The 25,246-nt window shown below is 40.8% G+C and overlaps 2 protein-coding genes across 3 annotated transcripts; both read right to left on the reverse strand.

Moving 5' to 3' along the window:
* Window positions 1–120: 120 nt before the first annotated feature.
* On the reverse strand, window positions 121–13,172 carry MED17 (mediator complex subunit 17). Its single transcript, XM_039718425.1, has 12 exons — window positions 12,826–13,172; window positions 12,375–12,541; window positions 11,740–11,959; window positions 10,263–10,399; window positions 10,080–10,164; window positions 8,476–8,628; window positions 7,571–7,701; window positions 6,323–6,507; window positions 5,656–5,793; window positions 4,472–4,589; window positions 3,137–3,296; window positions 121–1,217 (listed from the first exon to the last, which is right to left on the reverse strand). Exons 1-12 carry the CDS (start codon window positions 13,055–13,057, stop codon window positions 1,012–1,014), a joined length of 1,932 nt encoding a protein of 643 aa, XP_039574359.1. The 5' UTR covers window positions 13,058–13,172; the 3' UTR covers window positions 121–1,011.
* Window positions 13,173–13,511: 339 nt separating this feature from the next.
* Window positions 13,512–25,223, reverse strand: CUNH11orf54 (chromosome unknown C11orf54 homolog). Of its 2 annotated transcripts, none has more exons than XM_039718426.1 (9): window positions 25,127–25,223; window positions 22,424–22,546; window positions 20,275–20,373; window positions 19,262–19,335; window positions 18,594–18,695; window positions 17,496–17,672; window positions 16,613–16,762; window positions 15,924–16,040; window positions 13,512–13,784 (listed from the first exon to the last, which is right to left on the reverse strand). In XM_039718426.1, exons 2-9 carry the CDS (start codon window positions 22,479–22,481, stop codon window positions 13,611–13,613), a joined length of 951 nt encoding a protein of 316 aa, XP_039574360.1. In that variant the 5' UTR covers window positions 22,482–22,546; window positions 25,127–25,223; the 3' UTR covers window positions 13,512–13,610. The 2 variants fall into 2 exon arrangements, with proteins under 2 accessions (XP_039574360.1, XP_039574361.1); XM_039718427.1 differs by having other exon boundaries at window positions 25,054–25,146.
* Between the last annotated feature and the right edge of the window lie 23 nt (window positions 25,224–25,246).

Raw genomic sequence — 25,246 nt, forward strand, 5'->3', positions numbered from 1 at the left:
AATGTAAGTACAAGAACTGCTTTGGATACCTGCTGAGCAGCAGCTTGCTGCTTATTTTCCTACAATTATTCTTTATACTTGAGAATACAACAAAATAACTGTCACCATGGAAGTGTGATGCTCAATTTGATCGTATTTATGTGCAAAAAATTCACATATATACATACAGACAGACACCTCATAAGACAACATGGACATGAATATGAACCAGTTTAGACAGGTTGCAAATAGACCCTTAGCACTTAAGTACCAAACAAAATGAAAGCTATGTTGAACATCATACTGTAAGTTTCAAGAAGGCTACAATTACAACCAAAACTATAAAAAACATGACTTTTTTATTTTGAAAGAACTCAAGAGAGATGATATTTGGGAAGATATTACTATTTCCCTGCATGATAATCATGGAGAATGCAGGAAAGACCCAGATGCTCAAGTGTGGAGGTCTACTGCACAAGTTACCTCCTTCTATCCAGTCACTAAGTCACGAGTCACCCACAAACTCAAACTTGCCAGCCAAGTAAGACCATCTCCTCTATATTCTTGCAAAAAACAGACATGGCACAGGCCATCAGAGAGGAAAGACTTTTGCTACAGGCAGTGGCTTTGTAACACTCTCAAGTTAAACTGCCAAGGAAACATATTTCTCAAAAAAAGAGGTCACCCAGAATCCCCATCAATGTACAAAAATTCCAACTCAAGAATGATTCAATTCAAGGACTACCAAATTTAATTTTATAAACAAAAAATACATTAATTACTTATCTATGTCATGCTGGACAGAGCAAATTTCAAAGATACAGCTGAAAGGAACTTTTACAAAAAACTGTATGTATTTTATATGCCACTGAGAAAGGTTTTTTTACAAATACCAAAATGGTTATTTCTGTACAGGAAATAAATTTGATTTTGCTTTCTTGTATTGGCCCATAGCTCCCATCTCCCTTTGCTGCACTGGCAGTTACCACTGCACAGAGACACTTCAAAGCCCTCAGAGAGACTGATGCTTCACTAGCAAGGAGTCAGGGCAGCCATCAGGAGTTCCATTTTATACACAAAGTTACGCCCTTCCATTTTATTCCACTGCACTTCCTTGAACGGCCCCCGGAGATGATTCCACTTGCTGTCCTGCAGGACATCACCCTTGGGGAGATCCTTGCACTGGCTCCGTGGAAACTGAACCATGACTTTGCTGCCGCTTTCCGGACCGTTACGGACTGTGGGGAAAGGAGATTTCAATGAGCATTTTCACACTGTAAGCATTCCTCTTACTAAATATTCTTCCTTGTGTATTCTATACTTTACTTCTACTCAATTCCAAACATGCTGAAAGCAAACAAGGGAAATTCTCTTCCTTTCTTTTTAAAAGCTTTTTCTCCAGATTTTCTCTCTCATCTCCCACTTCTCTAAGATTCTGTTGCTTTTGCACTGCAGCTTCTTGGTTAGATCAAGACAGAAAAACTTTTAATAAACTCCAAAGTGTACACCTTACAAATTAATTTCTTTTTCCTTGATGATGCCAGGAAGGGCAAAGGCTTCATTGCTCATTCTTTCTTTGCATGTATTTCCTACTATTCTGTTGAAAAATGTATTGTTTCTAGTGGATTTATCTCAAATAGACAGGATCTAAGTCATTAGGCAGTTACTTTTAATCACAAAATTCTGTGAGATTAGTGGAGGGGTGCTGGTGCTTTGTCGGCTTGGATGGGTTTCTGTGTTTTCATGTTGGGGAGTGGTGTGTGATGGCTTTTAAAACAAACATAGCTTTTTCCCCATCTGCCAAGCTAACCTTCTATAAATAGATAACTATCAGGCTGATGGAACAGAATTTCTTTTTCATAAATTGATGCCAACTACTCCTCATCACCACATTCCCCATAGTATGTTTGGAGAATTCTTCTGAGACTATTTTTTTCCAACCCATACTCATCTTCCCAGTAATTGCAATGAGGCTGATCAGACTGTAGTTCCCCATGTTTTCCTTCTTAAATACAGGATGCAACATCTGCCTTCTTCCAGTCCTGAGGAGCCCTTCCTGAGCCTGGCCTTTTAGCATCAAGAGTGGCCTTGCAGTGGCATCAATCAACACCCTCAGCAGTCATGGATATATATCCCACCTGGTCCCATGAACTTAAAAATATCTAAGTCTGTTCAAAGGTTCTCTAACCTGGTATTCCACTATGAGGCTGAATCTTTGCTCCAAAATTTCCCACGGGTCTCACAGATCCATTTCTGAAGGGCCAGTCTTAAGACCAAAGTAAAGAAGGTACTGAGTACCTTGGCATCCTCCATGTCCTGTGTCACCAGGTACTCTCTCTGTTCAACAGCAGTCCCACATTTTCCCTAATCTTTCCTTTGCTGCTGACATACCTGTTGAAGCTCTTCTTGATGCCCTGTACATCCCTCACAAGATTCCTCTCTTATCCTCAGCTTTCCTGTCCTTACCAATGCATGCTTGGATCTCTCTATCTCTCCCAGGACAACTACTTATAATCTCTTGGAGCTTCCTTCCTATGTCATACACACAGGTCTTCTGTCACTTTGGCACAACTTCCTGAACATTAGCAATGACCATTCTTGAGTTTGACCCTTGCAAGAGGTGACCCTTGAAAACAATAATCAAACAGCACTCTGGGACCCCTCTTCTTTCCATCCCATAGGATCATATCCCCACAGGATTCTTTCAAAAAGATCGCAAAAAGACCAAAACTGTTCTCTCTAAGTTTGGAGTTGTGATCCTGTTGTTTATCTTGTTGCCTTCTCTCAGGATCCTGATGGTTTCTGTAATATCTTTTTTTTATGCTCATTAATTATATATAATTATATATTATATGAACAAGTATTTATATAATATTTATCAAAACAATATTTTAAAATAATGTATTAATATAATACATATTATAGAATACATATAATTTTCCATGGTAACTGTAAGGAATATTTTCAAGCCTGTGTAGATATAATCAGGTTTATATTAAGAGGCTTCTTGGGCAAGGTGTTGATTCTATTTAGATGTCAATTCCATACACAAAAGAGATAGTCTGTAGACTTTTAAAGCATGGTATCAAATTATAGCAAAATATTCTACAAACACTCTCAGAAAGATTTGACTTCTGTTTGCAAGAGGGAACACTACCTGAAATAGCATAGTCTCCATTTGGTGATGCTACAGTTATTGCTGATGCATTGCCAATGCTCTCCACCGGCCCCAGACCGACGTGATTACTGAAACTCAGCACATGCCATCCCATAACCTTTGCAAGCTGCTGAACTGCATGTACTTGGTGCTGTGACATCTGAAACATAACAAGAGGTTTGGTTTCTGTTCAGTATTTGCAGACCAGAGAAAGAATTGCTGATGTAGTTACTTATAAAAGTGACTTTAAGTTCACTACTTTCAGAGGAACTTTTTTTTATATGATAGTAGAGCTTTGTGTTATTTGAATTTAGACTAGCTCCTCCACAGAAGAGAGGATCACTCTATTATGCAGTTAAATTAATTTTTCATCAGTATGCACTTAGCCATCTTATTTAAATGCTGCTATCAATTTACAAAAAACTTTATTTAGGTCTCAAAAAATTAGTTTGTAAACAATCCTGTCTTTCAACAGAAACAAGACTTCTGCTGTAAAATATATAAAATATGAGAAAATATTAGCAGAGAAAATTCAGAAAAAAAAAGTTGAGGTTCTCACATGCACGATTATCTCCATTAATGCTCAAGTGTAAGCACTGAGCTCTAACAGCTTAGAAGTTTAAATGCTACTGTTTTCCTGTATCATGACTTAACCCTTGTAACAAGGAAGTATCCAGCACCATTCAGCAGTTCTCTGTGAACAAGTCTGACAACACTTGAGCAAAAAGACACGACCTCAGCAGAATCTGTTTCAACTTGTTTTCCGTGTCATGGAGTTATATAAAACTGCAACAGGCCAACCACTGTTATTAAAGACCTGCAATTTGACTATTTATAATGCATAGTGGGGAGGTTGTTACTTCTGAATAAAATCAGCAGGTTGTTCTAAGCAATTAAGAAAACAGAGTTCATTCAAGTATCAGCTGATTTAGTAACAACAGATGCAAAGTGAGCATTAACAGACAACATTGAAATGACAGTAATTGTGAGTTCATTAAGAACTTAGCTACAGTAAGTTTCATATATAGAATACTTTATTGTCTGCTGATTACCACTGACTTGTTTCTCCCATAATGAGCAGTGTAAAGAAATGCATTTTAAGTTGGAGGGAAAAATTATTATGACTACTGACCCTAGTAAAAAATGGCATTATATTCTAGTAACAGTATTGCTAGACTCTATACAAGCATAGTGAAAATTCAGTCATCCAGCTTCCCTTCTCCACTACCTTAATTTGAACTTTTTAATATTTTCTACATAGATGAAAGTGAGATTTTAACTTCTTCTGTTTCCTGAACATCACAACAAAGGGAAGAATAACATACGTGAGTCTACCTGAGATAAAAGGAAATCCTGCAGTTCTTGCTCTTGATGGGACAATGTAATAACTCTTCCATCTCTGTGCACAACTCTGATTTGTTCAACTCCAATGTTCAGCTGTAGTTGAATGGATCTTTAAAGACAAGATTCAAAAAGCATTAAAACACTTAAGAAAACAGGAAACTAAGAACACAGAATCCCACCCAATCGTTGACAAGAATTCCTAAGACAGATGGTGCAAAGCCTACAGAATGGGACAGCAACTCCAAACATTCCAGTTCCATCAGTCACCACAACAGCTGCCTCTACATGGCTGGTGACATATTCTGTGGCAGTCTCCCATACCTGGCCTACCATTTGTTCAGGTCACGAAAGCCTTGTGGGTCCCTGCCTGCCCTGTGCCCAAGTTTCCTTCCAGTTGTGCAGGGGAAAATGGTGTGTTCTATGTTACAGACAAAACTTGGGCAGCTTATGTACTCTGGAACCAAGACTGGAAATGTACCAATGACTGCAGGCTGCCCCACACTATGGTCACAGCCAGAGATCACTGCTCTAAAAAACCACTGTTGATGCATTAATGAATTCACTGCTGGCATTTCTTTCTGGAACATCACATCTTGTATTTCAATAACAACATGCAGACATGCATAATTATTGTATGAACTACATGAGTTCCACATTTCAGTACCTATGCAACCAAGCTAGGACTGAGCATTGATTAGCTTTCCATGACCAGACTGGAATTTTACGACCCAGCACCATCAAACGATACTTTGTATTCAGTCATCTCCAACCAAAATAAATCCCCCGCTAGGTGTCCACTCCCAAATTTCTTCTTTGAAAGCAAACTGTATGAATTAAAGATGCACTAAATATCTTCATTAAAGGGCAAAGTGGGTGAAGTTTTCTTAAGGTGACTGTTCAGTCACCTTAAGAAAAAGGTGACTGAACAGTCAACTCAGAAAAACAAACACAGTCAACTCAGAAAAATAAACACACACAATAATGGACTCCTACTTGTCTGTCCGACTGTTCACCCCACAGTCAACTCAGAAAAACAAACACACACAATAATGGACTCCTACTTGTCTGTCTAAAAATATTCTAAACCTTTAAAGAAAAATGTGAATACATGCTGCCTTTGCTTCATGCTTCTACAACTAAAAGGACATGCATATCTAATGCATTCTCATACTTACTTGCATATCTGCTCGTATCCTTGGGAAGTTATTAGCACTTTAACACTGGATTCATAAACATCATTGATATTGGACCAGTGAGCCTGAATCTGAGGATCCTCAATTCGACTCGCCAGACTGTCAATGGTTCGAGCAGTTCTAGAAGATAAAGCCATATTCCACACACAATAATCCAGGCAGTTTGTGCTGTTATCTTGATTACAGGAAGCAAGGACGTTATTAGATTTAATGGAAACATGTGGATCAAAATTCCATTTCAGCACTGTTTTGGTGCTAATGAAGTACACTTGTTTATTCTGTACAGTTCTCAGCAGTATTATTCTGTACATTCTGCAGCAGTATTGAACTGGTGTTACTCAGTATCAGCTACTGCACTGCTAAGAATACTAAAAAGGTTTTATGCACTTTGAGATAAACAGGGACAATTATCAGCAGCTTATGTTGCAACTGTCACAGAGATCTCAAAGAAATCTGGTATTTTTTATTTTTACTAGCTGAATGTTGTTTTCTCATATTTTTTCATAATTTTTGCTTCTTAGTACTTACAAAAAAAAGACTGTATTAACTGTGAAGGAAACAGCAGCTAGTTTTCAGAACATTTAAAATAGATCAATTTTATTTTACATAATGGTACATGTTACTGTAACTAGAGTATCTTGCAACCCACCTTCGTCTCAAAAATATGTGCTTTGCTTGTTTTATGATCTTCTCCAGAAGTCCTTCATTGGACTGCAAAGAACTGATTTCATTTTTATCAAAAGCCTGGGGCCCTGCAAGTCTCATTCTCTTATGGCCAAAAGGTGCACTAGCTGGATGTGGCATCACTGTTGAGCTCAGGGTTTGCTTGTGACACTGCAACAACCAACAGATGTTATAAAAGGAAGGGAACAAGTAATGTATCTGCAAGAAATAATATGTATCCTACAATACATTGCTTCATATCACATTTTTTGAGGGTACATACTTTCAAAAAGTGCAACTTTTTAACTTTATCAACCTGACTGCACTTTAAAGTTGTACTTTGTACTTTGCTTCCTCCATTTATATGCGTCTTTCAAACCTTATAGAAAGTTAAATTAAAAGAATAAAAGTTAATGTAAAAAAAAGTGCTAGCTAACAAAAATTTAGTACCATGGCAGTAGCTCCAACTAATAAGTCTTCTTTATATACATTTATGGAGACAGAAAGAATGGTCATTAGAACAGTCACTTAAAAATAAAGGAAGTATTTCAGACAAAAAAAAAAGTACAAGAAGTTATAGCAGTATGTCCAAAGTAAAAAAAATCCACAAGAAAGCTGGGCACTGAGCCAAAGCTTCAAGAATCCTAAATCAGTGTTTAAAATACTGGACTGTTCCACATGACTGCATGACTTGCAGAGCCATGCTCTCTGGAACGTGGTTTCAGTTCTACTTAGAGATGCAAAACTGGGCTTCTTGTCTGAAGAGACACAACCTCAACCTCATGCCCCAGGTTCTGCTAGATTATCCAAGAATCTAAAATGCTGAAGCAGAGAAGTGGACATTCAAATAAACAACACTATTATGGCAACTGATTGTTCCTTCTTGAGGGTATGGCTGACCAGATGCTCACCGAGAGTGCTTGGTAAGCACCACTAGACACAACAAAAAAAAGGGAGAACTGATGACCTCTACTGGAAAAGCTTTGCATGGCTTTTCTGAAGTGAGCAGCCAGGTCTGAGGTTACATAAAGAACTAGCATGCCACGAAAGCATTAACTGGAACTCCCAAACCACCCACACCCATGGAAACCCGAGCAGCAGGCTGCCTTCCACAAATGGATGGAGGAGGACTGGCCTCTAGTGGCACTTGGCTGTTATACCAGTGCCACACACTGGGCAGAAGGCTGAATAAAAGCCCAAAAACTCTTCAGTACTTCAGCCATAGATGCAGTACCTCTCTGATAAGTTGATGCAAATTATGTTCCAGAACATAGAGATGATCCTCTGGATTCTGTTTTTCAGAAGCAGCCTTTTGTGACTTTTTATCGTTGGAAGAGTGACACAGAGAAATAGACAACTGCAAACCTGTACAAACAAATGGAAAAAGATTTTTAAAAGTGAGCACTGACAATTTTCAAGACTGCTATCGAGAACTGCTTTTCTTCACGTTTTATACTCAGTAGTTTAACAACAAGTATTCACTGTATCAGAGAAAAATCAAAAAATGATGGTGGAGAGCACAGCACCAAAGGCAAATAAAACTTGTTAACCACAGAAGTGTTGACAACTGTGAACTCACCAGGTGCATTTCACACCAATTTCTATGACTCAATCCCACACAAAAAGAAGTCCCAGGACCCCATTCCTTTCTCAAAGAAGGAGTGATTAACCATCACACACATTTTAAATAATCCAGAAACATATTCTTTGCAAGATACAATCAGTTATGCACCCCTTGTAAGAATAGAGGATTCACCACTGACTCTGAGCTACCTTTATGCTGTTTAATTATCCTCACTGAAGAGCATTTGCTTTTGTTATTCTGAGGACCCATAAACTCAAGTCTTAAATTTCTTCTTACATGTAATCCAGGAGCAATGACTTATGCTCAGCTCCAAACTGCCACATGCACATGGCATTACAGCTGACAGTTTTAAGTGCTGCTGACAAAAAACATAACCACAAAGGAAAACAGGGTACATCAGAAACTACTGTGCACTAGTTGAAATTACGTTTTTCAAAACTTTTGAAAATCAAGGAGTTTGTTTTTTCTTTTGTAAAGACCGAGCATTAAAAATGTGACATGAGTCAGTATTTAAGGAAATAACTGTAGGTTAAGCATCTTAAAAAGTGTCCTACCTGGGAAAGGCTGGGAGATTATCTGATTTTTCACTACAATGTGAGGAATCTGTGATTTAATTTGAACAGCTTCTCGTGACAGCTGGGCAAAAATTTCTTTACATAGAAGAACGTTCTGTGCAGTCTCCAACTTTGTCTGCCAGTGTGCCGAACCTGAAAAGTATAAATCAGTGTTTGCAGGAGGGAAGGGCAAAAAGAAGCCACCTCTTTGTTCAGATGCCAAATATCATGCAGTATCCAGGTGTGATCACTAAGATAAAGCAGTCAGTGCCTTATACCCAAATTGAGTATTATCAGAATTTTATCTCAGTTAAGCAAGCACTTTAAGGTAAAACTAAAACTAATTTTGAGTCAATTTTACATATATGTGTATTGTGAAGTGCAACACCCTTATGGAACAGTGTATTACACTCCCAGGCCTTTTGTGAAGGCCTCTCTTCATGAACCTCTGCTCCTTAAGTTGTGGTTTACTTTCAATACTTCTGGCTTTATTAAACTCACCCTATGATAACTACCTGATAATGTTCAGTACATGTATGTGCTTTCACAGGGTTTATAGGCTCAAAATTCTTGGGAGATTCTGGAGTGAGTAAGCACACAAGCTGTACAATGTACCCTCAATACCACATGAAACACGTCACAGTACATCACTATACTTCTGGCTTTATTAAACTCACTCTATGATAACTACCTGATAATGTTCAGTGCATGTATGTGCTTTCACAGGGTTTACAGGCACAAAATTCTTAGGAGATTCTGGAGTGAGTAAGCAACAAGCTGTACAATGTACCCTCAATACCACATGAAACACGTCACAGTACATCACTCTGCCTATGTTCAGGACAGCACCAGCATCTATATCAGACAACTGTGAAATAAAATCCTGCCAGTTTATTTCTAACTTTACAGAGTAAAGGATGGCTTTTTAATCCGAAAGTTTACAACTTCACATACTGGCACATATTAAATGAATCAATATGCTATCTGCCAGGTGAGCTGTTGGTAATTAACACACAGACCACCAGCAGAGTTTCAGATCCAGATAAAACATATGAGCAACAGACACAAATGATGCATTGAAAGTTTACAACTTCACATGCTGGCACGTATTAAATTAACCAATATACTACCTACTATCAGGTGAGCTGTTGGTAATTAACACACAGACCACCAGCAGAGTTTCAGATCCAGATAAAACATATGAGCAACAGACACAAATTATGCCTTTTGGGCATAGTTAAGAGTGAACAATCACTAGACCAGCTGAATGAATGGGATGTAACTGACTGAAACACAACACCTTGGCTTGATTTCAGTTATGGGCTCAAACTTTTAATGTCTAACAAATGGAGCTCCAGAATACACAAAATACACCCATAATATTTTTCTTTCAGAACTGGATAAACACATATGAAAAACTGAAGAAGCATGCTTCAAAAGCATGACTTCCAAAGCCCAAGCAGCACCCAAATAGAAAACTTCAGTTTAAATAAGGGAAGTCTTGTTCACTCTTCTTCCCAGCTATATGCTAAAATTTTAAAACAAGCCTCATATCCAAACTCATTCCTTGAGAATATATTCATAAAACAATACATAAGCTGTACCTGGTTTTGATTTTGGCAAGGGTCTTTTGAAGAGGTTGACTGTCCCGAGGTCACCAATGTCTGGTGCTTGTTTTTGAATAGAAACCTAGGCAAGAGAGAACAGTATTTAATGTTTGTTCTCTGTTGCAAGCACACAAATCTGAAACAAAACTCCACTAGGTTATTGAGGTTTCTCTGACAAACCTTGATGTATGCTGATCCCTCTAAATCACTTGGAATTTGAACATCCAAAGGACAGTAATCCTCAGGTATCTTTTTATCCAGGTCAATGTCAGTGTTCTTTATCACCTCAAATGTGCCATGATGAAGAAAAAGGGAGCCTGAATAAAGGAGGACAAAGACATACACGTTAAATATTATGCACCTTCTGCAAAAAAAAAGCGCGTATTTCTGTTTTGGAAGAATATGTGTTTCTGAGTCTCCAAATCTTCAGAGCTGCACTTGACTCACATTTCTTAATGACTTCTTAAAAAAACCCAGGTAAATTAGAAAGCTCATGCCACTGTACCAGCATGTCAACCCTCCACTGTACAATATGTAATATTTTACAGTAAGTTAACACAGAGTGTCCAATAATTATGGGAGGAAGCCAAGAATTTTTTGAAATTGAGTCATTAGGTGCAAGGAAGGAAAAAAGAAAGATATTTGGTTAAAAAAAGGAAAAAAGTAAATGTGTGAAGTTTTGCAAGCAGGTAGTTGAAGGTACAACACCCTTAAAGGAATTCTGATGATGTTTGGCTAGAAATCTTAAAACTATGACCATGGTCTGACGGGAAAGGATAACTCTATAGCCAGTTATTCAGGGACTGATAAAAGCAGATACCCACACCTGTCCTAGCTGCACACCTTTTTCATCCAGGGCACAATTCACCTAGCCCAGGGTAAATCAACTAAAAACAATACATAGCCTGGGGTACATCTGCAGCTTGTTCATGGACAAATCTCAATTTGTCCTTCCCCTCCCTCCCCAGTGACAACAGGAACCCAACACATCCGTTCCTTGTGCCTGCTTTGTACCTACATCCCAAGTTCTGTGTGATTCTGTATTCACTTTGTCACTCCATAACAGCCCCCAGAACCCTGGGCTGCTCACCCCCTTTAAATGTAATCCATGAACTAAGGTATGTTCTCAGCATCATTTCTCAACTGCAGGAATAACAGGTACAATCATCTCCCTTCAACATCACTCTTTAGTCCCGCGGTTTCGTTTTACCTGGTGTGAATTCTGGGGAGCAGGGAGTTAGACATCATAAGCCTTTTGGGTCCCTTCTAACTCGAGATATTCTAGGATTTTCTGATCTTTGATTAAAAAAAAATGTAACCAACTCGTCACCTTTTTTTTTAATGCTTTACACACCAAACGCAGATAAAAGCCAAGGATTTACAAAGTCTGCACGTCAGCTGACCAACTACATTCAAATGCAGTATTGTTTTTGTGAACAAATTCTTAGTAAAATACTACAGCTGGCCTTTTAAATCACTTTCTGGATTGAAGATGCCAAGGTATTTTCCCCGATACTAAAACAAGAGTTGTTCCTTTATAAACCTATCTCATAAATAAATTCACATTGAAATTAAGAGACATTCCATCTCTTTTTCCAGTTACAGAAAGACAATTTAATAAAATATCCCTTCTTGTGAAAAAGATCCTACTGTTTACCTGCACTTCTGTAGCTCAGATCACCAAGAATTTTATCTCCCACTTTTCTCAGCTTCCAGTGTTGTCTCAATCTTAGCAGTTCAGAGTTGAAGTCTCTTTGTCGCTTATTCTCCTGATTTTCAGCAACTGATTTGGATAATCTTTCTGCACCTTTCAACAGGATCTGAGCCGCTCCAGCTAATGACTTCTTTTTTGAAATCAGCTGTAGAAACTGAGGATTCTAGTATCAAAAACAACAACAAGATACTTGCACTTTAATTCACAAAATATTATTATTGTCATTATTATTATTATCGAATAATTTAAATTAATATTTATTTATTATTAGTGGAAGCTAACTGACAGTGCCTGATACGTTGTTTTTGCTGGATGACCAGTAACTTATTCAGAATTACTTTCATACCACCATTATACAGCTGGAAGCAGCATTTTGACCTAGAGCTTCAGCAAAGAGGCTTCTGAAATTGGCCTCAACTCCCATTCCCAGCCTTTACTCTGACCCTCAAAGCACTGCACCAGCACATCAAATGGAACATTTTAACAAATTTTGTATTGATCACACGTGAAAAAAAAACCCACTGGAATAAAATCATTAGCATCAAGCCACACCAAGTCCTCAACTAGGTACAACATACTTGTTTTGGAGGAAGGGGATCCTGCCCGACTGGATCTAGAGTCATGAACTTTTTATCCTTCACAATGCTAAGGACGTCATACAACACACACATCTCGGTCAAGGCACTTCTTAAGTTGTTCCTCACTGAATCCCAAGGCCAGAGGGATGGCTGGAACTTTACCAACCCTAAAAAGAAAACAAAGGAAGGAAAAACAAAGGACTTTAGAAAGGTACGGCGTAAGCTCGTTTTTGAACCACAGAGAGATCATAACGGCACGAAATACAGCACGACATGCAACCTGCTGCTGTGCTTCCCCTCCCCAGTTCACGGGGCTGGGTCACGAACGCGGTGACCAGCCCCGGGGAAGGCAGGCCAGGCCCAGCCCCGCGGAGCGCAGGCCGGCACGGCCCCAGCGCGGCGGGCCCCCGCAGCTGCAGCCCGGCGCAGGGCTCGGGCTGGCCCTCCTCACCTTCCTCATCCTCCGGCTCGCCCGCCTCGGCCCAGGGCCGGCCCGCCGAGCCCGGCTCGTCCTCCTCGGAGCCGGAGCCCTGGCTGAAGTCGATGCGCTGCGCCAGGCGCGCCAGGTTCTGGGACATGGAGAGCGGCTGGAGGTAGGTCTCGCTGCCATCCAGCCCCACCTCCTGCACCTGCTTCTCGCACGCCGACTCGATGCTGATGCGCACGGCCGGCACGCCCGCCATCTTGGAGCGACCCCCGCCGCACTCGGCAGGGGGCGGGGCCAGCGCCGGGAGGGCTCGGCTATTTCCGGAGAGAGCTCGCAAGGGAGCGGGACCAGTGCCGGGCGGGCTCGGCTATTTCCGGAGAGAGCTCGGAAAGAGGCGGGGCCAGCGCCGAGTGGGCTCGGCTGCCTCCGGAGGCACCCACTAGGGGACGGTGCCGAGCGCAGGAGCTCGGAGCTGCTGCCATTTTCTCGTAGGGCCTTATTTTTGACCAGAAGTTGGTTTCATGTTCCGTTCTAAACATAACTTCACCTCTAGTTCCCCATGGTCAGCTGTGGCCACGCAGCAAGCTCAGCCAAGCAAAAGGAAAACATACAATAACATTGCCATTAAATTGCTGTTTGAATTCGGTCATAACTCCAATGATACGTATGCTCCGAGTTCTGCCCTTTGACAAAAGTAAGAAAGCAGCAGCTAACGATTCTCGTATTTATTCTCAAATCTGGCACGTGATGATTGAAATCATTACAAAAATCAGCATTTGCACTTGAGGAAGAGGCAGTCGGCCCGCGGCTCAGTCTCTCCCCACGAGGTGCGTCTCCTGGGGCCGGTCGATGCGGAAGAGCAGCTCGGCGGGCTGGAAGTAGCCCAGGTACTGCACGCTGTCCGGGCTGGTGTCCTGGTGGTAGTGCCCTCCTTCCCCGTGGTGGCTGAAACAGTGCGTGTGCTCCACACGCAGATCGAAGCCCTGCCACCAGACAGAGGCCCGTCATCAACGCGTTCATGGGAACAGCATTTAAAAGTCACAGGATAGTCTATCCTAATATTGGAGATATTTCCACATATCTCCAAACGTTAAGCAGTGAAAACTTGCAAGACACTTGTGCATATTTCCACACATCTCCAAACGTTAAGCAGTGAAAACTTGCAAGACACTTGTGAAACCAATAAGACAAAAGAATTTAGAAACCCTGACAGGCCCCAGGTTTTGTTGTTAATCTGCCTGAGATGTCCTTTTTAACCCTTTTCCCCCCCGCACCTTTCTTTCCACTGGGATTAAATAATGCAGTCACACCAAGGAACCCCTACTGGGAATCAAACCCCTTTGCACTGAATTGCCACAGGCCCATGTGATAAATGGACTGTCTCCAATCCTGAGAGCCACCTTAGATGAATATGGGAAGAACAGTGAATAAAATAGCAACTATCATCCTAAACCATGAGATCAACACCACCAGTTTTATGTATCTTAGAATGGATTGGGTTCAAAGGGACCTTCACAGATCATCTATTCTAACCCTGTCATGGACTGGGACATCTTCCATTCAACCAGCTTGCTCAGAGCCCCATCTAACCTGGCCTTGAACACTCCCAGGGATGGAGGATCTATATCTCTGGGCAACCTGTTCCAATGTCTTTCCACACTTAGCATAAAAATTTTTTTCCACGTGTCCAACCTAAGTCTGTTCACTTTCAATTTAAAATCATTACCTGTTCTTTTGTTGCTACATGTCCCAGTAAAAAGTTTCTCTCCATGTTTCCTAGAAGCCTCCTTTAAGTACCAGAAGGCTACAATAAGGTCTTTCTGGAGCCTTTTCTTCTCCAGGCTGAACAATGTCAGCTCCCAGTCTTCCTTCAGAGGAAGAGGTACTCCAGCCCTTGGCTCATTTTCATGGACCTCCTTGGGGGGACCTGCTCTAACAGGTCCACATCTTTCTTGGGACCCCAAAGCTACATGCAGCACTCATGAGGGAAAGAACTGCCTTGCTTGACCTGGCCACACCTACCCAGGACATGATTAGTTTCCTGGGCTGCAAGGGATACTGGTGAATAGTGCTATGGCATTGGAATGCCATTGTCTCCTGCTCTTCTTGTAGTGATACTCAGACATTTCCAAAACCACAGGCCTAGCCAAGTGCTGTTGAGCTTGCAGTGGATGCAGTCAGGAGAAACCCAGAGGCATTCACCACACAAGCTGCATTGGTTCTGAATGGAGCAGCTGCCCACAGCTGCTTTCAAAGGATGCATCAGTGGATTATGGGAAGACACAGTTTAGCCTTAGGCCAAAGGCTGCCACATAATGACACAATGAAATCACACCCTTCAACATATTTAAGCCTACAGTATGTCCCACTTACCTCTGGAAAAACGTTTTTATATTACTTATGACTGCATTGTTATTTATAAAATAGCCATTCTCATCTATGGTTTTCTGGTTACTTTTAAACAAATAGTTTTCCTAATTATGAACACCTTAATGGTTTTTGAAACCAGATTGGTTTTTATCCTGAATTATTTGCTGTTGAACTTGGTACTTGTGAAGATGCTAGGGAAGTTTCCAGCATGAGGCTTGGCAAACTTTAATTCACATCAGCAACAGGACACATGCTTCATGTTTTTTGACACAGCATTAGCAGAGAGAGATGTTATGAAAGTGAACTACCTAAACAGGTGGCTGAACCACCTTCCATGCTCCTGACATTTCTCCCAGTGTGGCCAGCAGTGAATGTAAACTGTACTGTTGGGTTTGGGGTGCAAACATTTGCTCACATACAAGAGAACCATGAAGTTAATCCACTATGAACAACCACTAGGTTTCAGAACGGATTCACCTAGCCTCAATCCAGACAATTCAAACAGCTCACAGAAATGAGAAGCTTCTCAATCATTGCCCCAGCTCTGGAAGAGTCAAACACTATATATATATATATCTATCTATCTATATATATATCTAGATATATATATCTATATATATAGATATCTATCTATCTATATATATATATATATATATATACACACACACCCATTCTTGAAAGGAAAATCACATCCAAGACAAAATTGATTACAGGTCTCAGTCTATACTTAGAAAGGAGAGAAAGAGACTCACCGGGTCTCTGGAAACTATTACTGGCTGACAAATCAGTGGAGCCTTCATTTCAAAGAATTTGAGCCAGTTATTCACATCCTCATCAGTATTCAGGGGACAGGCAGAAAATTCTGGAGGCTAGAGCAAAAATAAAAGCTTTTTAAGTAAAAGGAAGACACTTGCATCAGGATACTTTTTCTCTAACAATTTTGCTTTTCCCCTCCCTCTATTCTGTTCATTTTCCTTATTGACTGAAAGAAGCTCACAGTGTCCATCACTCCGTTTCTGGAAGAAACAGAAGCGACCAGAATATTACATCTTTTATTGCATAGGTAGTGGGAGAACTACTGAAGTGAGGATGCTCCTTCTCCTGGTACATGTTAGAAGCTCAGTTAGTTTTTAAAAAGTTTAATGCTTCTTACGAGTATCATCTGAGTTCATGTACTTCATTTCAGTTCATGTTACAATAGTTCTTTAGCTGCACACATTTCAAAATATTATGGCATTAGTGCCAACTAAAACAGAATTACTAGTTTTGTAATAGTGATTTTGTAATATCAACTCCTTACTTTAATACAGTGCTCATCCTAATAGTTTATACATACATTTAAAAATACAAAATAAAGTGAAGGAACTAAGATGTTACACCCTGATTTATACTTCTGTTTTCAAGAGGACAAATAAAGTTCCATGCATTGAGAACAACGTACCATAATGTGAATCTTTGCTTTCCCCTTCTGAATGATAAACGTACCACCCATCCCAACAGGTTTTTCTCCATAGTGTTTCTCTAGAGTTTGTCTCAGACAGGTCACAAAGTTAAGCTCCCCGGTTCTTCCATTGGCTTTCACTTCAATGACCTGGAAGATAAAGTCAGTTTGGCACTGCTGTCTCCTGCTGCAATAGTCTGAAAAGGTCTGTGAAAGCTGTTCTGAAATTCTTCCAAGCTGATAACCCAAGACCACTTTTTGAAAAGATAAGCTTCCATGCAAGCACTGCTGCACTTACATCTTTGCAGTTTGTGACCAACTCTCTTTTCCTTAGTTCTGTTCAATGCTAGCTTTGCCTGTAAAGGGAGCTGGGCAGCAAGAGATTTACCTATACATGAGACAGTGACTTGAGCAACTCCCTTCTGTCCACCAGCTGGCTTCCACTCTGTCAGGAAGAAGCATTGGATAACAGGGAAGGCTGTTCAGTTTCCATGCAGCACTCGGGTTTTTGACTGTTCTGCCAGCACCTCTTAGTGCTGGCTGTGTCAGGAGAAGCCCTTGTGCAAAAAACTGCCTAAGTGCCCACGTCTCATTTACACGAGTACATTGCACCATTACCTTAAGTCATTGCTAGTTTGGATTGGATTTGGATAAATGGTTTATGATGGAAAAGTTTTTGTAAACTAATACCTATCCCTCAAAAATTCAAATACCTCTGTCTTCACTAATTCTTTCCCTCAATCACTGGCATCAGTTCCTTATTTTTGCATATTTCTCTTGCGGAATTACTATTTTACTATTATCACAGAATGCTGATAGGAGAACCATGAGTTTCCATTCAGTCACAAAGCACTGCAAAATCACCTTAGATAGAAGTACATACCTTACCAGGTTTGCCCTCGCTGGCATAAAGGTTGGCCAACAGTCCAAACTCACAATCAGTGTATTTACTGCTGTACTTCTCAAGCAGGCACCCCTTATCTGCAGGATTTATCTGAGCAATGTAGCTCCCATTTACAGCAGGCTTCTTTTCACTCTTAGTTTGAACAATAGGGATAAACTGGGATAAAGAACATATAAGAATAAGTCAATAAGAACATCTAAGGATCAGCCAAACAAACTGAACTCAGATAAACGTAATTTAAGCTTTGGACCATGATCCCAAGAAAAAATCCACTTCATCACACAGGTCTGTCTCTCAGGATGCGGTCTGTACTGGTAAGAAAAATGAACTAATATTATACAGTAATTGGAAGGTCTACTTTTTCTGAACAATTAAACTTAATGTTATATAAAGATGAATGCTAGTGTTAAAAAAAAAAAAAAACAAAAACAAAAGAAAGAAAAAAGATCTATAGTCTGCATGCAAGTATTGGAATTCTATGTAATACTCTCTCAGTGTACAGTAACAACCACTATTACAGTGACCAAATTTAATGCTGATATGAACTATCTCATCTACCAATAAATCCATCAAAAGGAGACACCAATACCAAAGGTTTATGCCTGAAAAAACCTGTGATTAACCAAGGTCTCCATAAGCAATAGTTTTTGTCTCCTACCCATCCTGCAGTTTATAATTTTTATGTGGTATCTTTAAAATTCACACCAGTGAAACAAAGTCATCCAAGAGGGCAAAAGAGAGGGAGTATCTTAAAGGCATTTACCAGTACGTTTGAGAAGCATTTCTAAATCTTGGCATTAAAACCTCTGGTCAGGTCTTTGTCAATCAGTTTCAAAAACCATGTTTCTTGCATGCTTCAAGGTAATCACAAGTTAAAAATTAATCTTTATTATCTCAGGAGTATGTGCCTCAGTGGGTGCCCCTCATTTCAATTCCTTCTAATGTGTTTTATGTGTTTGTGGTGTGAAAGTGTTTATTAGATATATTGTTGTAAATGGGGAATACTCAGCATGATACTGCTCTACTGTTATGATACTTGCATGAATTCACTGAGAACCATCACACTTACATACTGACCTCAGCATTTATTCCAAGAACTTTGGATGAAGCAGCTCCAGCTCCAAGAATGAAAGCTCCAGGCAGCTCTATGTCCTTTGCGACTGTATTTAGATCATAAACCTGCAAAAGAAAAACAATACTTCCATCCCTAGAAGTGTCCAGAGCTAGGCTGGATGGGGCCCTGAGCAACCTGGCCTAGTGGGTGGCATCCTTGCTCACTGCAGGACAGGTTGAAACTAGTTTATCTCTAAGGTCTCTTCCAACCCAAACCATTCTATGATTTTGGTGTGGTGCTCTGACCTGCAGTTGTCAGCCTGTTCACTGTAGTGCTGGAGGCATTTAATTCACAACACCTGCCCTCATTAAAATTTTGATAGTTATGTTGAACATGGTTTCTGAACACAATGTTTAGTAATAACAAATTTGGTAGATGTCCATTTTTTTGCTAAAAGATAGATTCTACCTGTATGTTCCCTGCTCATTTTATTCAAAGACTGAATTATTGTTCTTATTAGATTTTGTGACATACAACACACATCAGAATCAGTCTCATTAAACACTGAAAAGTGCATTTCACAAGTGTAGAATCCTAGTATCTAGATCCTAGTATCTCTTATTCCTTAGTTTTGTTTACTGCTTTTCCTTTGACAAAAGTATTAAACCCCACAGCTAGAGGAAAAACTCACTTTTTCTTTCTGTACAAGAGGTATGAGGTAAGGAACACCTCCCACATCTGCTATCCTAGGCTTTCCACAGATTCCTGGAAAAATACAGCCAGTTAGCTTGGTAAAATATTTTTTCCCAATAATCTTCAATTAGCACACACTCTAACCCACCAAAGACCTGGTTCCTCAAACTTCTCAAACCCTTGAGAATACTATTTCCCTTGTATGCTTAGATAAAGTGTTGAACTATCAACAAGTCCAAGCCCTAAGATTATTCACTGTAGGATTTAATGCTACACAATGTGTTGTAAAATAACATCCTCTAAGCACAAAAAAAATTGCCAGGGTGGACAACACCTTCAATTTGCCAATTCTCCAGTAATGCCCCACCACACAGTAGAGAACTCTGCTGGGACTCCACTTGCAAATTTGAGCAGAGCTGAAAGCTGTCTCAGGACAATTCATCCCACTTATTGGATATGTATTTTAAGAAGGGATGAATAACCTCCTGGAGGTGTTTCTTTCACATTGATGCCAGAGGGAACTCAGATGAGTAGCACAGATGACATGTCTGTCCTCCAGACAGCTAGTGTCAAACGAGATGAATCCCATTCAGAGTAAGACAGGTTCACTTCATTGACATACATGAATGCCAAGAATTTAAAAATTAATGGAAGTACAATTCCTTAGGTTCAGATAGTGACTGGCATGGTTCTAAAAAAATTCTCCATCTGAAAGATAACAACTTAAATGCATAAACCTTTTCAGTACACTAAATAAAGCTTATGAAATAAGTAGGTATGCAGTGATAGATTAAGAAAAGAAAAATATGACAAGTACTTAGTAATGACTTGTCCTTTTTCATACATAACTAGGAAGCAAATCCAGAAATAAAATGTAGCTCTCCTCTCATGCATATGCTTTACCTGAAAAACATTCTAAGCTCTCTCAGCATCTTAAAAGGATCGAAACTAAGCAGAATCATGCCAAAAAAACTGGAGAAGCCTTAGTGAAAGACAGGAATTCTAGGTCACCTTTAGCAGGAAAGTTGAAGGGTTCCTTAGTCAGATCAGGACAGTCTACAACAGAGACTTGAGCATCAGCAAAGTTCTCTTTAAGCCCTTTCTGCAAAACTGTAATAAAGAATAATGGCAAAATTATTGACAATGAAAAATTACCAAGAGTCTAACAAGTCTGACAAGTTTCTAACAACAATACAATGTATCTGTTTGGGCTTTATTTCTGCAAGATGCATTACTTATGCTTACCCTAAGTAACTCCATTGATTTAAATGTTTGCAGGCACTTGTTACATTACTCTGAGCTTCAGAGAGGAGCAGAAGTTTGTGCAGATAATTGTTTGCCACATTAATTAATTTCAAGAATTAAAAAACCATTTTCATTGAAATACAGTGTCTGTCTGCTGCAAGGAGCAGTAGGAGTAGCACAGTGTGAAGTAACATGGGCAAACTTCAATCTCATTTAGCAGTGGGTTTGCTTCAAAGAGCAGACAATTATGATCACGGTCAGATATGATGCAAGAGCAACAGAGGAAGCAAGTTTTAGCTGAAGCAACAATCAGTTCTTTACATACATTAACCAGACAGTTTGCAATAGCTTGATTATAATCTCAAAGTGTCTCTGCTGTCTGGAAATTTCTACCACCATGGGATACTGCCTAGCACGTTTATGCTCTTGTGGAGATTTTCTGGCAAGTGCCACTGTCACAGCAAGACATCTAATGAATGGTGTTAGTGATAATGAACCAAATCTAAAATTTTTGATTTGTGTCATATCAATGTCTTTTTAGGCTCAGAACTTGCAAAGTCACTCAAACAACAGGGAGGATTAGATGAGTGCATTGTTTGGAAACAAATTCCAAACCTTTAGTGTGGGATTGTCTTCACAGACACTGCTTCAAATATTATGTTGAAAGGTCCAGGTTATTTCATGCCTGGGGGTCTGCTTTGACACATGTCTCAAACGAAAGAACAGAACATCCAGTCTGTGATCTCAAATCAGGTGGTTCCTTATTACACAGACTTTCCTGTGCCTTTGTTTCCTCCAGTCAGGGTTTCAGCCACACCTTACTTCTTGAGATCAGATTTACCAAGCTCTTGACCAAAAGTAGTAGCTGGTACTTGGTACATTTCCAAATACATCTCAGTATCTTCTGGCATATGGACAAGGACAGTAAAAGGGCACTCCTCAAATTATACCCAAAATCTGAACAGCAACACAATTCCCAACTTACAGGAGATCCTCGGGACAGATGGAGAAAAAAAAGGAAAATTCTGGTTTGTGATGAAAATTTTCTGATACTCTTTCAAGCTGTTCTACTGCAAGTACGTGGTGTTCTCTGCAGAACTTACAGCTCTACAGCAGCCCTGGCCTACTGCCCCCATCTGACTGGGTGAGAAAAACACTGGGAACCACCCAGGGCACTGCTGGGATCACATGTTCTCAGTACATGGAAATGTCAAACTGACACAGATTTAGGAAAGTGGCAAACTGAACTTAAGGATCAATCTGAAAGACAAAAAAACTTCAGTATATCTGCTGCAGGGGAGAGACTGCCAGAAGGAATAATGTCTTCCAACTAGGGCAAGAAAAGAAGCTCATGAGTAACTGGGCTGAACCCAGAAGGCCCTTCCAACCTCAGCCATTCTGTTATTCTCAGCACATATTGCAAAGACTTTAGAAAGAAGTAAACTACAGAAGCTGTTTCCTGCAGCCCCGTTCTAAAGCAGTCACCAGAGGAGCCAACTAGCTCAAGCAAGAGGATCTGCCATGCTACACTGCATCTTGTCAGCTATGTTTTGAGCAGTCCAGAAAAAAAGAAATACTAGAGGGTAGAAAAGGACAGATGATTCTTTGTGTGTAAAGCAGTTTGGTATGTAGTGGTCAAACTTTTATGACCTGCACACAAATCTGCATATTCAGTGGTTTTAAAGGCGTTGAGAGCCCATCTGTATGTTTAAATATCTTGGGGGCCTGGGGAGGAATCATTGTTTACTCTAAGAAAATCATCACATATGGAGAAATAGTGCTGTTCTTCACCCCTCAGTGTACTAAAAACAGGAATTCTGCATGTACTAGCTATAGAAGGACTTTGGTATGAGCTTTAAGATAAGTTTGAAGGGTACATTATAAGTGTGTATAAAGTCACATGTTCATTACTTACCCCCAGCAAGCTCCTCCAGACTTGGGACATGAAAAGCAAACCTTTCGACTTTGGCCATTTCCTGATCAGTGCTGATTTCTTCAGGTAAGAAGTTACAGTACAGCACACTGCAGAGTCACTGGTCTGCCAACAAAGATAATAGTTTAACAATTTAAACATGCTCCTTTCAACACGTTAATTATTTTTCAATTTCACTCTAGAATACATAGAAAAAATAGAACTGTAGTTCTGGCATCACAGGAGAGACTGAGAGCTTCAATAGCAATGTTAAATTTCTTATGCATTTTGGAAGGAGATGTGTCTGTCAGCAATAAAACTGGCTCAGAGGATTACACATATTAGTCCTCAAGCTGACAACTGGGTGTAGGGAAAACATATCCTACACTGAATGCAGATGAAGTGATCTGGAAATTTGGGTGTCTTTTGTAAGCTTGGAGTCATAAGAAAGTTTTGAAAGAAACCTGAGCTTTTCTGCACACATCAGCTGCCTCCTAAGGTCTTCCCAAACTTAATGTTTACTTTTCCAGCACTGGCTACGGTGGACTTTCAACCCCAGCTGTGACATGATCTCCAGTGGATTCTAGGCATGTGTTTCCCCTTCCAGGGAGGAAAAAGCTAGCAGCAAAATAGAAATCAACAGCAGCAAGTTCTGCAGTATCAGGCTCTGTACCCATACAAAAAGTATGTAAAAAAAAATATGTACTGTAACAAAAAAGTTTTGAACATGAGTTTAAGAGCTCCTTCAGAAATGAACTGTACTTCAGTCAGCCATGCAACAGCAAAGCCAGCTAGAAGGGCAAGGCACTAGGTCAGTGCAGAAACAACTGATTGTACACTACCTAAAAACCAGCTGCAGCAATCATTAACTTCTTAGGCACATACTTGCTACACACAGCAAAAAAAATAAAAGGTGGAAGGAGAAAAAAGCCAAAATCCTAACTACATTCCTAGACCTGATTGAGTCTTTGTTAGGAAGGACTATGGTGTGAGACAGCTGCTTATGTATAGTTCTAGCTTCTGTTTTTAGAAAATCCTAACTTTTACGACTGTCAAAAAATGTAACTGTCCTTACACCATTAGCCTCTTGAGTCTGCATAAAGGAAAAAAAAACCAAACCAGAAATAAGAAGAGTGGGGAGATCATAGCAGTCACTTAACTGGAAAAGCCAAACCAGTGGAAAAAAGAAAGAAATAAGAAGAGTGGGGAGATCATAGCAGTCACTTAACTGAAATCTTTGAGCTCAATGCTCAGTCATCCCAAATTACTGCTGTAACAAGCAGTAGAGAAGGGAAGAAAGACAAAAACCTCTGTATAATAATTCTCATCTTAGTTGGATGAAGGCAAGTCGAAGGAGTTGCCTTCGTCCCTCCTCTGGCCCCGAAGGAGAAAGCAGCAGGCTGGATTTGGTGCCTTGGTAGAAGCCTCATGTCAGGTCGAGTGACTCATACCACAAGACTTCTAGTGTACACCAAGAAAGGGAGTAATTAGCCACAGGCAGAAAGTGAGAACATGGCTTTGGGAGGATTGTTTTAGGTGATCCTCATCCCCTCAAGTGCCTTTTGCCACATCCAGGAGGAGGCTGTGCCAGCACTCAATACATTGCTGTCCTGACACAGTCTGAGAAGACAAGCTAGAGCTGCTGTTGTGCAAAAGGCAGAGACAAGGCTTGTACAGTACTCAAATAAGTTAGCTCCCCACAATCAAGAAAGGAGGGAAAAACTGTGGAAAAATTTGATGTACCATAATAAACCCAATCTGATTGGTAGACAGTAGTTCTTATCGGGAAAGACACAAAAGAGTGGATCTGTGTCCTACCACTGCAAATATCCACAGGGGAGTGAATTGTGTGGTGTGGGACAGAGAGAACCTGGGACAACAGCACACAATAAAGATCCATCACGGAGGGGTGCAGTGACACTAAATTGCTACAGAAAAATTTCAAAGAAAGAACAGAAATGCTAAAGGGGTGATAAAATTATGATGGATGTGGAATGGTGTAACTAGAATGGAAGCAACAAGTATGTAAAAACTTCAAAGTCTACCTTTGAAGTGGGAAGAAAACATCAGAGAGAGCAGCCAGGTGCCAGAAGGCAGATGAAATGTGAAACATTAGATTAATTATGTGTATGGGGTGTCTATTGTCAAAAGCTGATTTGAAATTAGCTTGGAGAGTTAAAGCCAAAAAGGAGAAGTTATAGTCAGACATGAGTCGGAGAGGAGGGTGGTGGGGGGAGAACTATCCGCAGAAAAAACTGAAGATGGCAGTTGTGAGCGAGAAATTTAGCGATAACACCAAGAAAAGCAAGACATCCACAGATGCAGAAGCCGTGTTTCCTGCCTGGGGCGGTGCGCGGCGATCCCGTACGGGGCAGGGGAAGGTGCGGGGCAGCAGAAGCTGTTTGAGCGGCTGGGAACTGGGGAAGGGACGGGCCACGGCGGGGTATTGCCAGGCGAGGCTGGGCTCCGAGGGACACAGCATCCCGGCAGGCAAAGGCAGCGGAGAGCACTGCAGCGAGGGAGCGCTACAGCCGGCGGCACGCCTGGCACCGCTGCGGGGGGAGGAAGGGGCTGCTCGGGCTGGAGCAGCCAGGGCAGGGACAAGCAGCACAGCAGGAACGGGAACCTCTCACCGGCCGGGAAGCCGCGGGAAGCCGGGAGCTGCCCGAGCTCCGGCGCGGACGGACAGCCAGGACCGCACTGTACCTGCCCTGCCGCCGCCTCCGGCACAGCGAGCCGGGGCTCGCTCGGCTCCGCCCCCGGCGCGGCCGCCCCGCCGCCACTCCCAGCATGGCGCCATGCCCCTCCTTCTCCCCCTCCTTCCCG

This window comes from Passer montanus, unplaced genomic scaffold (assembly GCF_014805655.1).
Source record: "Passer montanus isolate IOZ18808 unplaced genomic scaffold, ASM1480565v1 scaffold4, whole genome shotgun sequence".
In the NCBI taxonomy this organism is placed as follows: domain Eukaryota; kingdom Metazoa; phylum Chordata; class Aves; order Passeriformes; family Passeridae; genus Passer; species Passer montanus.

Coding starts and splice junctions, on each gene's coding strand:
- MED17 (XM_039718425.1), bottom strand. CDS start 13,057: ATGGCGGGCGTGCCGGCCGTGCGCATCAGCATCGAGTCGGCGTGCGAG. Junction 7,702..8,475: donor AATCTCCCAGCCTTTCCCAG/GTAGGACACTTT, acceptor TTGTTTGTACAG/GTTTGCAGTTGTCTATTTCT. Junction 1,218..3,136: donor TGGAGACTATGCTATTTCAG/GTAGTGTTCCCT, acceptor CTTTCCCCACAG/TCCGTAACGGTCCGGAAAGC.
- CUNH11orf54 (XM_039718426.1), bottom strand. CDS start 22,481: ATGGCCAAAGTCGAAAGGTTTGCTTTTCATGTCCCAAGTCTGGAGGAG. Junction 20,374..22,423: donor TCTGGAGGAGCTTGCTGGGG/GTAAGTAATGAA, acceptor TCTTTATTACAG/TTTTGCAGAAAGGGCTTAAA. Junction 16,763..17,495: donor GCGAGGGCAAACCTGGTAAG/GTATGTACTTCT, acceptor TTTATCTTCCAG/GTCATTGAAGTGAAAGCCAA.